General features: G+C 39.0%; 1 protein-coding gene across 1 annotated transcript; it reads right to left on the reverse strand.

The window, feature by feature from the left end:
- Positions 1–1,512: 1,512 nt before the first annotated feature.
- LOC149275006 (free fatty acid receptor 2-like) lies at positions 1,513–2,454 on the reverse strand. The gene has a single exon (XM_089504958.1). It carries the CDS (start codon positions 2,452–2,454, stop codon positions 1,513–1,515), a length of 942 nt encoding a protein of 313 aa, XP_089361084.1.
- Between the last annotated feature and the right edge of the window lie 13,697 nt (positions 2,455–16,151).

Here is a 16,151-nt window from a genome sequence, read left to right on the forward strand (position 1 = left end):
CTACCGGAGAACATATTATAATGTTGACCTTGTTACCAGGTCGGAAAAATCTAATTTGTAGGACTCTTTTCTAGGTGATAAAAAAATTCAGACCGGTATTTTGTGTAAGGAGAATAACCATATTAGGGGCAATTACATCATAAAACACCATAAACTGGTAGGCTGTGATTTAATAAAGTTCTCCTTCACCTGGTCTGAAGACGGCATCTCCTGAATCTAGACCATGGAAATCTCAGAGAGATATATGACAGAGAAACTATATGTAAGGATAGAAGTCTTCTTCAGGCCCCAAACTGAGACACCCGCACCACAAAGTTTTCGAGAGTATTTATTTCTGGATACATACAATTATCATTTAAAAAATGCTACACGGACATTAGTTACACGATGATGGACCTTCGGCCTGAGGTGTGTCTGTACCAGAGATGAGATACATCGTATCTCTAAATATATTATGAACACTATTAGTCAAAGCATCTCATTTCAGAAGCAAGACCTCCTAATACTCCACTTGGTGGTCTAGAAAGGACGTGCGTCTCTCTTCTAGCTTCTCTCAGTCCAATAAATACAAATATAATATAGCCAACTACGTAGCATAATTCAGGCGATGGTCGGGGATAAGCTGGGCAAGTGTGACTCGGCAGCTTCACCTGGATACAAATGATTCCACTGGTCCATTGTCCCACAAATCCATGAACCATAAGAGAAACATAACTCTCATCTGCAACATTTTTAGAACGTGTCATTGTTTAAGTAACGAGATGCTGTTTATTGTGAAAGGGAAGGGGGTGGGCGTACCGGGATGGAACCTTTAAAGTGGACTTACAATAGAAACAAAGAAAGAACAAGGGTGGGACAGTCCTAAAACAGGCCATAACTTGTTGGACCTCATTGGCGGAGGGCTTTGGGCAAGTGTACATATCCTGCCCACTCCCCCACTATGTTTTTTTACCCTTCCGCAGCCAGAGCTGACATTATCATCGGGAAAGAATTAGCTTGAGGACATCTTTAATAAGACCCAATTATAATCAATCAGCTAGAGGTGACTAGACCCACTACACTAACCGGGTCACCTTATAGAATATACAATAACAATGTCCTAATGGGACGATCTTGTCCTTCTGGTGTGTCCCAGCCATGGATAAAAAGGTGAACCCTAAAGATATGGGACAGTAACACAGTGTGATTTTTATTACGTCACTTAGTAATTGGTTTTGTAATAGATGTAGCAATAACGATAATGAGAGTTCGGATGAACCCAGTCTTCAAGAGTTACATAGTCCATAAAGAACATTAACAGAGTAGGATTTAGTATCCGCCATATTCTATTCCAATGGGGAGATTAGAAAAGCCATGACCATCGGTGTGCCTTGATTACTGGGTTAGGAACCACTGGTGTAGTCTAACAAGCACAATACTAGAACAGACAGAAAACCCAGAAGATTTCCATCGATGATCATGGCATCCCAACAATTCTTAAATATATTGTAATTAATAAATAACCATCAGATGTCAGAGATTAGAACCATGGATCTGGTTGTCTGAGACCTGCTGGGGAGCCGATTTCATTTTCTGCTTATTCACGATCTTGCGTAGAGTTTGTTGGGACCGGCAAATGTTCAGCCTCATCAAGCAACACTTGCAGGAATGCTGTACAGCCGTGGAAGAAAAGTAGAAAATGATCGGGTCCAAACTAGCGTTGAAAGTGCTAAGAAGCAAGGCTTCGTCTCTCCAGTCCAAGTTCTTTCTCTGTACGAACCCAACCAAATGAGAAACGTTGTACGGGGCGAAGCATATGGCAAACACGGTTAGGGTGGTTAATACCAGACCGATGGCCCTTTGCTTTTTCTCTCGATGGATGTGAGACGAAGAGACAATGATCTTGACGAAGCTGCCGTAGCAGAAGCAGGTAACTAGAAATGGGAAACAGAACAGAACGATCCCCAGTTCGAGACGGAAAGGCAGGAGGACCTCCAGCTGTTTGGTGGTGAAGTTGTTGTAGCAGAGGGACCTTTCGGTCGAGTTTGAAGGCTGGTGATACTCTGTGATGTAGACAATACTACAATGGGCAAAGGAGCAGACCCAGAGGAAGCAACTGATGGCCACAGCACAACTGGGCTTACGGTAGAGTTTGTACTTTAGGGGAAAGGCTACGCCGAGGTACCTCTCTACGCTCACGGCGGTGAGGAACAGCGTGCTGGAGTAGATGGTGCTGAAGTAGATGAGTCCACTAAGCGGACAAAGGAAGGAGGGCATTTTCCATTGACCTTGGAGGAGCTCGGTGACCTTGAAAGGAAGAAAAGCCAGAAACGCTAAATCAGAGATAGTCAGGTTAAGGAGGAAGACAGTGTTGGGTGTCGCCTTGGTGCGGAGCTTTTCAATCAACGCGTGGAGGGCCACGAGGTTAGACGGGACACCGGTGAGTAGGGTGATGATGTACACGGTCAAGTGCATGTTCCTCTGAGCTGCTGTTGGGGCCATGATGATGAACTCATATCCTGTGCAAAAATAAAAGAGATGGAACATGTTAATTAAAACAAAATGAAAAATCGAGAAACGTGTTGTCATTTTACCATTTTTTCACTTATTTTATGCTGTCTTTCTAACGGATCAGCAATGCCATCATGCATTAACCATCAATGCCATAACGCCAGGAGATATTTGTGGGCATATCATTCCTGTCACGTTTCTCACGTAGTGCCATCATATTCCATGGCGCTGTACAATGGGTTCCTACACATCTAATTAAATAAACATTGGATTAATATATAACGGAGAGATAACTCACTTTTACAAAACAAGCAAAGGAAAGCAATTGAGATGGGGCTTATCTACTAAGTATGCATAATCGTGATTATATTCCACATACGTCGCTCCATCTCGGGTCTCCATCGTAATTGGATTCCTCATTCCCTAGATGCCTGAACCAGCTACACTGTCGTCTCATCTTCTCCAAGGAACATGTATATATAAATGGCAAAAAGATAAAAGAAAATCCTTCAACGTTCTTCACCCACTGCTGAAAACCCATCATTATTCACCGTTGTATGTTTTGTGTTTTTGGGCCGTTTTTTTCCCTTTTCTTTTATAAATGTGATCTCTTTTTCTCTAGAGTTTCCTTCCTCGCTTTAAACAGGACGGTTGGCACACAGGTCTGTTCACACGACGACCCGAAGGACCCATAAGTGGTTAGAGGAAGCAGGAAGCAGGTTTTTGACCTTCAAGTAAACGTTCGTGATGTCGAGAATAAAATAATCCTGCCAAATAAAATGCAAACATGCTTCTGTTTGAAGCCGAACCATAAGCGGCTCATCGAGTTTGCACCGGGACCATCATGTGATTCCTTTAAGGGGTAAGAGTTGAAGTATAAAGCTTGGCGATGGACCTTGGGATAAAAGAGACTTCAGTGACATCACGGGAACACAGTTGGATCAAACAGAAAACTTGGTACAGAGCCCTGTGAATCTTACATGGAATTCCATTAAAAGGAAAATCCCATGAAAAAAATGAGCTGATGCTTTATGGCGATGCTAATGAAGTCCAAACCTCCATAGACTTTTATTAGTCAGAGTGTCTGGCTGGGTGATTAAGACTGAGGCATTCTATTGTTTCCCAAGGGCAGTATGATAAGGAGTCGGGAGGTTTAGTAGATTTGGGGGTCAGATAACAGAGCGAGAATCATACAAACGGCTGATATGTAGCTGCCTGAAAACATCATATTATGGGGCAAAAACTACAACTGGGTTAGAAAGCGAAAAAACAGCAAAACATTTATAAAAACTAGTTTTTGATCCGATACAAGAAATATAATTTTTTATGACAACTAGTTAGCGGAAGATAATGACATTTCTGCTATTTCCATGACTTAATTGTAAATAAATTGACTTCACCTGGGAGAGGAAGGTGTTTAATGGAGATTTTTATTTAGCAAATAATGTGTTTTATCGATCTTCCCTAAAAAAGATCAAGTGGAGTAAAAAAGGAAGACGTGAAAATCAGCGATCAAGCTCCTCCGGCCGTATCGGGGAAAATAATCTAATAATCCTTGTTTCCCATTTCCCAGGATTCTTATATAAATGCGAAGAATGTCCGTTATCTCGATATTAACCCGTTCCAGTCTGGATTTGTTCTCAGCTGCTTCTAATCCTTTTAAACATTTACGTGGCATCTGTAATTTGACTCGCGCCATTATGGGAAACATAATATTTCCTCTCTCGGGCAGAATTAACTCTCTTTCTCACATGTAACATTTCCTGAAGGTTGTCTCAATGTTATCATTTTGCTGGAAATTGTCCAGAATTTGCTGGAAATTGATCCACGCGCCGTTCCTAAATCGAGATCAGGAAAAAAAAAATAATCAAAGCCACGCAAATTACCCCAAAAATGAGGAACGTAATCTTTAAAAATAAACTTCCATGCTTCCTCTCGACATAAAGACATGGAAATGTGTGAATGGCATGGTTCGGGTGGTAGATAAGTGGAAGAGCCTGCCAGCAGAAGTGGTTCACCCTTCACTAAATTATATGACCATCGCGCCATCACTTTTCGGGTCGAATTGGGCTACCGCAGCCGTGAGAAATGTCGAAACTCCACTCTCTCTGGAAACCTAATATTCTTCCGTCCACTTTCTGGATCTCGCACGATGAGATGGTTTATAATCGTGAATAAACACAGAAATAGAGTAGAACGTCTTTCCAACGTAGTTTATAACAAACCCAAAGCTGGGGAGACTCGTGATTAATACGTCGGATTTTGTAGACATAATCTGTTTACTTAACTCAAGTTACCGTAACTATTATTTCTCCCCTTTTGTTTTTATTAACATGGAATCTGTATAATTAATACACATGTTGGGTTACATCTGAGTAGTCTTTAGCCTTGAGCAAATAAAGAATAGAAATGATTATTTTCAGTGCCCTGACCCAGGATACCATCAAATTCCCTTGGAGAAGAAGTTGGGTATCGTTCTATAAGAAGAAACAATGATGGATTTGGAACAAAGAACATCGTTGTGGTAATGTGCGTTTCATGTCCTATAGCATGGTGCCATCTTGGATTAATTTAATTTTACCTCGCCAGCACCATCATGTAGGAAACACCATTTTCCATTAATGGACCAGACCACCAAAGATCAATTTGCTCTGAAGGTGCACGTAGGAGATGGTCATCAGGGCCCCATCTGGCCAACCAGACACGCTGCATGAGCCTTAAGTCCTGTTAATACTTGTAGACTTCAGTCGAGATATAATCGATCACATCTGCTCGTTTCGAAAGAGTCTATCAGCGGAGCAGTTGGTTTGGAGAGCTTCCATAAAAGTCCTTCAGAGGATTATGAAAGCTGTTGACGGAATGCAATCAACTGTCTGGTTTCATGTGTTGAAAACAGATCGTTACATCTGCCGACTGTGACAGCTAAAACGCGACGGTTCCACAGCTTTGTGATACAAATATTTGTTGGTCGACGCACACGCGTGCTCAATAGGTCATTAAACACTCTTGGACCATCGCTGCTATCACCCAACCGGATGGGTGAAGACGATGGTCGGTCTAATAGAACAACTTTCCGGCCAAAGTTACCCAACAATAACCTCAAACATGGCCCCGCATATAATGTAACAAACGCAAACGTGTCTTCAACTTTGACATGAAGCTCCTCAATCAACAGAACAACAGCAAAACCAACACCTTCACATATACACAATAAGAATTCTGGATAAGTTTACGTCTCCCAGGCATCTGGAGAAGATGAGAGCTATTCCTTTGGAATTTGGCTGAAAAGTTTCCCTCTAGAGTTGTATCGATACCGAAAAAAGTTAGGAACTACATAAAGATATACAGCGGCAGGTTTACTTATTAGATTTGGACTTCACAAATCCCCCAACCCTCTTTATTGCCCCTTTAATCACCAGACACAATTGGTCTTTGTTCATTTGACCTCTGACTTGGGATATCGCAGTTGTATAAATCATGAGGCTAATTTCTGACAGCTTTCAGTACAACAGAACGATTTTTATCAGTGTAGAGCAAATCCAGTTTTGATAAAGAGGGCCATTCACTAAATGATATTCAGCTTTATGGATTCCCATTGTTTCCTGATTCATCCTGCTTATCCAGCCCCAACAATCCAAGCTGAAAGTCTAAATTATCTTCTCCACGCCTGCAACACACAAGTTGGCTTCACTCATGGCTTTGACCCAAGTCAAACAGGATGTATAACCAGGGTATCTTATCCACGTTTAAAAAACCATTAGACACAAGACTTCTCAGCTCTTTTCAATTAGCGTGCGCTTTGCCGACAATGACAATGGAACAGGTCGATAAGGGCTGGCGGCCTCGTGACCATCGAGTCAGGTCCTCATTGTGATGTTGTCAATGGAAAGTCATCTCAGGACACCGATGAAAGCTGGGATTTAATTAGTGGATTTGCTGAGGATGCAATCAACTATATACATTCAATCCTGTCCATTTGGAGACACCCCCTTCACCCCAACATGATGACCATGGGTCAAGAAGGTCCTGTTTCCCACTATTATTTCAGTTTTGTTGCCAATTCGACAAGATACTCGTGCCTTATTATTGTCGTTGCATCACATGCACACTTGATGATTCCATAAATGCATCTATGTGCTCAAATTTTCTCTTGGTTCTACTTCTGATTGGTGGGTCTCACTTCTTGTCACATTGTATTCTGATCCCGTGGTTATTGGCTGTGGAATTCCCATTGTTCCAGAAGATGTCTTATGCCTCCCAACTTCTCGAAACTAAACTCAAAACCTGTAGTGTCTGCCTTGACCCTTTGTCTTGTCTAGTTTGTCTTCTTCGTGGTGCTTGTTGGTTCCCCGTCTAAGTGGGGTGGTTGTCAGGATTTGCCATGTCCCACCAGCCTTCCCCAAACCACCTCCTCACCGAAGGTTCATTCTAACACTCTACCATTTCACCCTTCACTATTTACTGTGGGAGAAAATCTCTGCTGTGGTAATGTCTCCATAAATATACATTATTAATCACAGATTTCACCTTGTTTTAGCGTTATTTTAATGCATTACGAATATTCTGTTTTTTTCTTCTTAAAAAAATGACATCATTGTCAACTCAAGTTCTTCAAATTTGGGGAGACCGAGGGGTACATCACCCCTATCCCTGAGCCCAAAATGTCTCTTATCTTGTGTCTAGGTCTATTTAAGACACTTTTGATGACCTCTCCTACAGGCGAGACGTTAACCATTTCCACTGAAAGTGTAAACAAAGACTATACAAATAATAGTAATGTGTTTTTTAAAGAGCAATTTACACCTCTGTTGTAGACATTGGAGAAACTGTTTTCATTCCACTTGAAGTAAAACGCCGAGCCCCCGGATCTGTATCGTTTTGGTTACTCGATCGTCCTTCTGTTGCGCGGAAGGCGCCCATCGTAAAATCAGACGGAATGTTATGTTTGGGGGTAATTGAGCAGAAAGAACCATTTTGTAAGCTGAGAAAAATGTCGTAAAATATTGCGTTCGGAAAATGATAGGCAGAGGTTTGGATACGTTCTGTAAAATGTATGGATTTTAAAATTCTCCAATACCTTTGCCTTTAGATATGACAATTCAATGGTTTTTTGTTTTTTTTAAATGTATTTACGGAACACCTCAAGACCAACAGACCATGGAACGAAGAATGGAGATACCACATCGTGTGTATTGAGCACTGCTAGTTTTGTTAAGATCATCTTATATTCAACTGGGACTTTCCTGGTCCCGGAGAATTGGCGTAATGGGTTAATTTATGGTTTTCTGTCGCTGACAATCAGATGTCAAGGAAAAGTCAAGGTTTTAAGGACATTAGCCACTAAGAATTTTTTTTTTTTTTATAAATCCTGATGATATAATAATAACAATAATAATAAATAATAATCATAATAATAAGAAATTAAAAAAAACATAATAATAAAATATATATATTATTAATGAATAATAATAATAATAATGGGAAAAAAATAATAAAGCAATGATAGCCACAACAAGGTGAAGGCCTGTGGCAGCAGATCTTGGGGGGCAGCAGGACACGACAGGTCCCACAAGTACCCCCGATGACAAGTGTATGGGATATGGACACTGATTTGCCGCCGCACGCTGTGACCTCATCTTCATTTCTATTACATCTGCACAGCAAAATGGATTAAAAACAGTAGGGGAAAAGTAAACGGGATCTCACCTCCAACCTAAAATATCCCTTTTTAAATAGAAGAAAAGAAATATGATGCACGAGGTTTGCTATATATTCATTCTGTAGGAAGGGCTAACAAATTAGTAATGAAATTTGAAGCTCGAATTAATTTCTAGGATTTATTTACGATTATGTGTTTGATATTCATAATATATATTTGAATATTATAATATAGAATCAAAAAATCCTAACACTCCTCAGTCTGTAAATATATATTTAGTGTTAGTAATATAATTTCATTATAAAATAAGATACTTTATTCAATGTGAATATTTTATTAACAATATTTATAATAATTATATTCTAACATTTAAGGTTGAACAATACTTTAATTTTGGAAGAAAAAAACCAAGTATTTTGTAAAAGTTAATTTTTTGGTATTAAAGAATCAGTTAAGTATTTTGCGGTAAAAAATAAATAAATAAATAAATAAATAAGAATGGGGAAAAAACCCAGAAAACACAGATTTGTTAATTCCAACTAAAGGGTTATTATTAATCTTAAAAAAATATTAGAAAATATATAAATATATATAGATATATATTTGTATATATATATTTTTATATTATATTATAATATAATAATATATTCAAAATATGGGTTAATATTTTTTCCTCCCCATTAAATCCCATGTCTTATAATCACAAGGCGATGTCTTCAGGTTGACCTTGAAGAACGGGTGTCTTTTTTTCATGTATGTATCCTGTGTCATGGGTCATATAATATTTTTGGGCAGAAATACAGTGCAAAGACTGGAATTAGACATTGACCTCGGCTTTTGTCGTGTTCTCTAATTGAGTCGTAAACCCGTCGGCTTCTGAGGATGCTTCACCTGTTACCTTTCACCTACAAGCCCCGATGAAGCGAAAAAAAGGAGTTTATAAGGAGACGGGGGCCAGATGTCACAGTATTTAAATTGACTGCGTTAAGCGGAATCGAAAGACTCTACGAGGAACTAGATTAATTAACTCTTATTGTCACAGCCTGATAAGAGTGACCTAATCCTAACGTGACTTAATCGGTGACATCATCACTAGAAGGGAAGAGCTTTAATGAGGGTTATCGCAAAGAATGGGGTATATATATATATATATGCATCCCTTCGGAATTCTAAATTATTAGCTGGTCGATAATGAATTATTCGTATAATTGATTGATTTCTGTAGCGCCATCATATACCGCAGTGCTGTACAACGGGGAATCTTAAGACATCTTTCAATGATCAGTGAGACTGGGCTGATGAAGTCAAAAAATGAGTACAACGTTTCGAGGATTTCAATGCCCAATCAGTAAAAATCCAGATAATAAATCAATAAAAAATAATAAAATAATAATAATAAAATAATAATAATAATAATAATAATAATAATAAAAATAATAATATTATTATGGTGGTAATGAAGAATATTGCATCTCTTTCGGGGCAAATCATTCTTGTCCCTGCTGCCTATGTCTTCTTTATCTGTGCATCACTAGAAGAATCAATCTGAACTTGTCGTACCCCTGAATGTAATTATTTATTACCCCCTTTTAATGGGAGCTGAATTTTTTTTGTGGGGGGTAATATTTTTTTTTAAATACAAAATATCAGGTTATCTGCAACCTTCACGTGGAAATTATTTTATTTTGGAAAATCCTCTCTTATAAATTAAACATCTGTCGATTTTCGTTAATAATGGACCCGAAAAGGTTTTGTCAGCGCTCGGTGTCATGTTAACGCAGACCGGTAAGCAGAACACTAATTCCATAAGGCTAATCATCATAGAATAATAATAATAATAATATCTGTCAGGGATCCCCTGATCTGCCCTCATCAGTTAAATCGAGGAACGTCTCACTCCTTGTAGTCGATTTGTAAAACTTAAACAAATCAGTTTCATTTCTAACAAGGGGGGGTTAATCTGATTACGTTCTCGAGGCTCAGTTATCAAAGAGTTAATTAAACCCATTTACTAATATGATTTTTATCGATGCGGATTTAACACTATGATGGACAGAGCCCTATAAGAACCATGGAACAACCTCAAAACAGAGCGATTGAAGAAGCCCATTGTCGGGGTGGGGGTGTGGGGGGGGCAATTAAGAAAGACCACCCTGTCACCCCCCATCACCCTAAATCTGAACTCCTTCAGCGAGGTCTTTCCAACAGACCTCAAGAAAAAAACAAACTATTGAGCCAGACCATAATCAGCTTGCCTATTCACAGAGGAAAACTTGGCCAGAACGTTCCTGGACCTTCTGCAGAATTCAGCGTAAAGTTCCCGTGGTTCCCAGGGTCTCGTTTTAAGTCGTTAGGGGGTTTATTCTGCAAGCTGCGATTTTGCTAAGCTGTCTCTCTCTCTCCAGTTTCTGCGGGTTTTTATCAATTGCGTAATCCAGAAGAAATAAACCCAAATATTATAATATTTATTATATTATTGTGAATATTTTACTCACCCCCCCTAGACAGACACAATGATAATTCCACCTCTACGCGTCTTCTGCTTCACTCCATCCCTCTTCGTTGAGTTCTCGGGACGCTCTTTGTGCGCGATCAGCGCGGTCTCCTCCGATGAGCGTTCTGATCGCGCACGCAGCAGCTGGCTTCTCTCCCTCGGTCCCATCAATTTCCTGGTCCTCACCAGAAGTGACAGCGTAGGCTGTGTCTGACACCAATAGCCAATAGCACAATGTGGATAGGAGGGAGAGAAGCCGGAGAGCCCACCGCTCCCAATTAACCAGTTACCAGCCATGGGCTTTGAAGCATTGTAAGGAGGCAAGAAGGAGAAGTGAGAATATATACGAAAGCTATGGCGTGTGATGTGAAATCGCTCCCGTGTTAGGAAAACCTATTCCAGAATTTATTTTACTTTACCAGGAGGGTGGTAGATAAGCGGTACAGCCTCCCTGCAGAGGTGGTAGAGGGTAATACAGTGAGGGTATTAAACATGCGTGGGATAGACATACGGCTCCTGAATCTAAGACGAGACCAACGACTGATTAAGGTTTGAGTCTTTACAGCAGGAGGAACGGGCGACTAGACGGGGGCCGACAGGGGCCGATCTGCCAGCAGATTCTATGTTTCTATGTTATATTCTGGTACAGCTCCTGTTCTCGGTCGTCATGGTCCGAGTGTTGTTTCTATGTACGAGAGAGAGTTATCACAACACGTTCCAGAGACTTCTCCTCGGCATTCCAGCTTGTCTGGCAAGGAGCCCAACAGAATACATTAAGAAATGTGACACTAATACCCTCGGTACAGTAGCAGGCGGAAGGCATCAGCCGTGCCATCATGCTCAGGGAAGTGTCTAGGGTGGGAGAGGCAGATTAGAGACAGACCCTCCACCTGCCAAGCAACTCTTCGACACAGGAGCGGAGATCTCCGTGGTGTGGACCCTTGTGGTGCTTTGGCAGCCGCAAGAGGTCTACGAGGAATCTCACCGCCCCCGATTTAAACATCTAGGAGGTGGAATCTTAGGTAGATTTACAGACTGCCCAAAAGAGACTTCTTCTCATGGAACGTTCTGGAATACCTTGTTACTCTTCAACAGTCGATGATGGGAAAGCAGCGTACAGACAAGTTTTTGACCGGAACTTTCTCAACTTGCTCGATGACGTCAAGCTGGCGGGTGCGATGCGCCAACACCGATATCAACCAACCGTTTAATTAAGGATTTTTTAAAATGTTTTTTTTTTACTGTTATTTTAATATATTTTTGACATTACATCCTGTTTGGTGAACATCTGAGATCATTTCATATCTAATCTCTCTCTAGATAATGTGGACGGGTAGAACGCTGCCAATTAACTCTTTACGTTTCATGACGCCCATGTTCTGAAGCCAACATCGAGCCGGTGTCGATGAACTTTGGTTCGCTAAATATCTGGATTGCGAGACTCCTGATGGATTATGAGGCCCTCGTCGTTAGGACGGAGGGACGTGTACCCCCCCCTCTTCAAATGGTCGCTGGTTCTGCTTTAATTTTCAAGAATCGTGAAATGTAATGATAACAGGAAGCTATTTTCACGGGAAATGACTGGTCTGCAACCGGTGTGATGTCTAAAGCTGATGTGTTATCTGAGCTCGAGATAAAACCATCTCATAGAGGCTGACAATAATAATTTATCTGAACAGCAGAGACGACTCTTCGCTTATCAGATCAGATTAAAAATTAGTCTTCAAATATTTGGTTGTTTTCTTTCTTAAACAAGTTATAATTTTTGCCCCAAAATATAATGTTTTCAGCCAGCTGGATATCAGACATTTGTATGAGTTTTCGCTCTGTTATCTGAGCCCCGATCTACTAGACAACCCCCCCCCGACTCCTTATCAAGCTGTTTGTGAGGAACAATGGAATGGCTCAGCCTTAATTACCCTGCCAGACTCTCTGACTACTGAAAGTCAATGGAGGAGCGGACTTCATTAGCATTGCCATAAAGCATCAGCTCAGTGTGGTGTGTGTGCCGGGAAAGTCACCCAAAATATCACATGACTGACAGCAACGGCGGCTCCAGGTCTGCAGATAAAGAGAGATTATTGGGACAAAATGACATAAAAACAGGTTTTGTCAAACCGACCAACATCATTGTATAGAGCACTGGAGGTACTTCACTGGAGGGACCCTCCAGACCTTGCTTTGCAGGTTTCAACTGAAAGTATAGATTGTAAGCTCACAAAACAAGCACCTTCCTTTGACGTTTTTGTGCCACAATGTGTTGATTTATTGTAATATTATTGGTAAATTGTATATTGCCAATTTTAATGTTATCAGTAAGATCCACTCTCTCCCTATTGTAAGAACGGTACAGAATTTGCTGGAGCTCTATCAATAAATGAAATGAATCCTGGTATGGACTAGACTATTGTCATCCCGGAATAAATGTAACCTGCCGGCAACCGTGCAATAATAGGTTAATTGTTAAGTGATACATTCAAAGCGACTTACAATTATAAACATTCTAGTGTTAGAGCTCCCTCTGCTGGCCAATAATCTCAACCACACATCTCTCTGTATCTATTAACTCTAAATGGGTCAGATATTAAAAGTGTGCAAAAACTTTATCCCACAGAGTACAAGGCGGTGGTTATCCAAGACATTAATACCTATTTTTTACCCTGCAAGCCATAAGCTTATCACTCATTGTCATTCAACTATATTATAACCAACCGACACAATGTGGGTCCTATGTCCCTGAAACAAGGAGGGAGACTTTCTTCTGTTGGGTTAATTAATGTGAATTGTTTGTTGAGTGAATGTTTGAAATGACCACTAGATGGAGCCGGAATACCAGCGACAAGATACAGTAGTTCATGTTATCATTCTAGTAATATTATTACCTGATGCCTTCCTGTGGCGAAATAATTTACTTATTACCTAATATCAAATATTATTAGCTAATACAGTAATAGGGATATAGAATTATTAATGGGTGGTATTAATTAAAAAAGTAGCGTTTATAGAGGATACTGGGTTTACTGGCGGAGGGCTGTCACTTTTCCACAGGTGTTGACACATCCATGTAGAATTTCAACTAAAGTCTAAAAAGCCACACTGAATTTTTCTTAGTAGATGTCTATTTAGATGTCTATTGTGAAGAAATTCTACCTAAATTCTCTCAAATTCATTTCCTGTACTCCTTGCAGGATGGCACGTACGCCAGTTACACAAAGAGGAACTAATATTTGTATGTGGTTTTCCTTATCACTCAGTGCCATGAGGCTTGTGTTAAATCAGATTCCTATAAGCTTGAACTAAATAACAGCTTAAAAACACACTATATACTGTATATTATATTACATATATCATATATAATATATATTTATATATTAAGATAATATATATTTAATATATATAATATATGATATATATTATAATATATATTTAATATAATATATAATATATTTAATAAAATGTATAATAAAATAAATATGTAATATAATATATAATATGATATATAATATATATTTTATACAATATATATTATAAAATATATTATATGTCACGGAGCTGGCTAGTCCGACCGACTGCCTCCGCTGTCTTGTGCTCCCTTAGCCTGGGACAACACACTTTCCCCGGTTCCCCAGTCACTAGCCGAGACTCAGTGTAGGGTAAAACCAAACGAAGACTGATTTATACAACATTAAACATCAAAGAATGGTGGTCACTCCCTGGTGGCAGATCCTGGCTGTCTGCTGGAGATAATCCCCTCAGCCAGTGATGAGATGATACTGCTGGGGGTAGCCACAGAAGTCTCTACAAACCCAGGGCCCATAGTCAATAGGGAGGAGGCTGGCAGTCAGGCTTCTCCAGTGGCCCCAGTGATGGAGGCTTCCGTCACATTATATATTTAATATACTATATTATAATATATATTTAATATAATATATGATATATATTATAATATATATTTAATATAATATATAATAAAATAAATATGTATTATAATATAGAATATGATATATAATATATATTTCATACAATATATATTATAAGATATATTATATATTTAATATACACCTATTAGAATATATATTTAATATAATATATGATATATATTATAATATATAATAATAATAATAATAATATATTTAATATAAAATAATAAAATATAATGCAACCTTCCAAAATGAAACTTCTGTTCAACTTTCTAGCTAATTCTGGGGCATATTTAGATAAATAAATCTGTTCAGTTTACTTTATTAAAGCTAACCCATTAAGTTATCTTATCTGGTAAATTTAAATATTCATAAAATTAAAATATTTTGGGTATTCTTAAAAAATAACCAAAATGCCTAGTGGTGGAGAATTTAGATGGGTTTCTTGGTTTGGTAGTTGGACCCATCATAGACCATCATCAAAACAAAGCAGTTTTGGTCCCACCAATGTAAATACTAATTATCTTATATAAATATTATTTAACTCATAGTTTTCATGGCCATTGTATCTGCATCAATAGATCCATTGTTTCCGATTTTTTCCCCCAGTAAGTCAAAGTATTTTGCATTGGCTTGAAACCCAAGCTGATATGTGTCTCTACCAGACTATGCTGGGCTATCTGGTGTGAGAAACAAACAGAAGCCGTGTGCCAATTTTTCCTTTTGTATGTGATAATATTTGAGTTGTCAACATTGTTGACAGATCTTATGTATGATGACGGGCCAAGCATCAACAATACTTCACAAAGAAAGAAAAAATAGATGTTGACGGTCGGGCTGATGCTAAAATGTTCTTTGGCAGGCTACGTCTAAAATGACTTAGATAAGAAAATACATTTTTTTCCATAAAATAGTTATTTTTAAAAGTAAAACTTGCAGAATGACAGACGTAAGGATATATGTAACAACACTGGCCGCAGTTGACTTTGAGGTCTTTGACTTGTCTTGAGGGTTCTAAGTGGAACCTTGCTGACCCAGCACCAAATTCCCTACAACTGTTTCTGAAGTTACTTATATTTTTATTGGTTTCCTCTACATTTTGGTTGTTGGAATGGTACCGTATTCGTCATGACCGTTAAGTACTCTTAAGTTTAGACACAATGCAGGCTCATGTTCAAGTGTTCTTCAAAGAATAAAAATAATGACTATTATATGCAAGATTTAATAATAAAACATATAAAACGATTACATATTAATGAAAATTGATTATAGAGCCAACGTTTTGGCCAAAATGGCCTTCATCAGGGTGTGAAGATATTACCAATGGAGTCCCCTGTATTCAAGCAGGGATTCCAGCTATGATAAAGCTGTGAGAAAAGCACTAATCGAGATGATCCGATATCATTAAATCCTCTCAGCCCAAACAGGAAGTTGTAAAACGTACTTCCTGGAATCTTTTCGTATTGTTTTAGCAGACTGAACGATTGGCGCTAAAATAGCTTCTGGTCATAAAGTTCCTCTGTAAAGCTATTACCGCAAATATTTAGGCTGAGGAAGCCAATTAAAAATTGGTGGCAAGATGGCGGCT

Source organism: Sceloporus occidentalis, unplaced genomic scaffold, assembly GCF_023333645.1.
Source record: "Sceloporus occidentalis isolate IW3139 unplaced genomic scaffold, rSceOcc1.0.p SCAF_302, whole genome shotgun sequence".
NCBI lineage: Eukaryota > Metazoa > Chordata > Lepidosauria > Squamata > Phrynosomatidae > Sceloporus > Sceloporus occidentalis.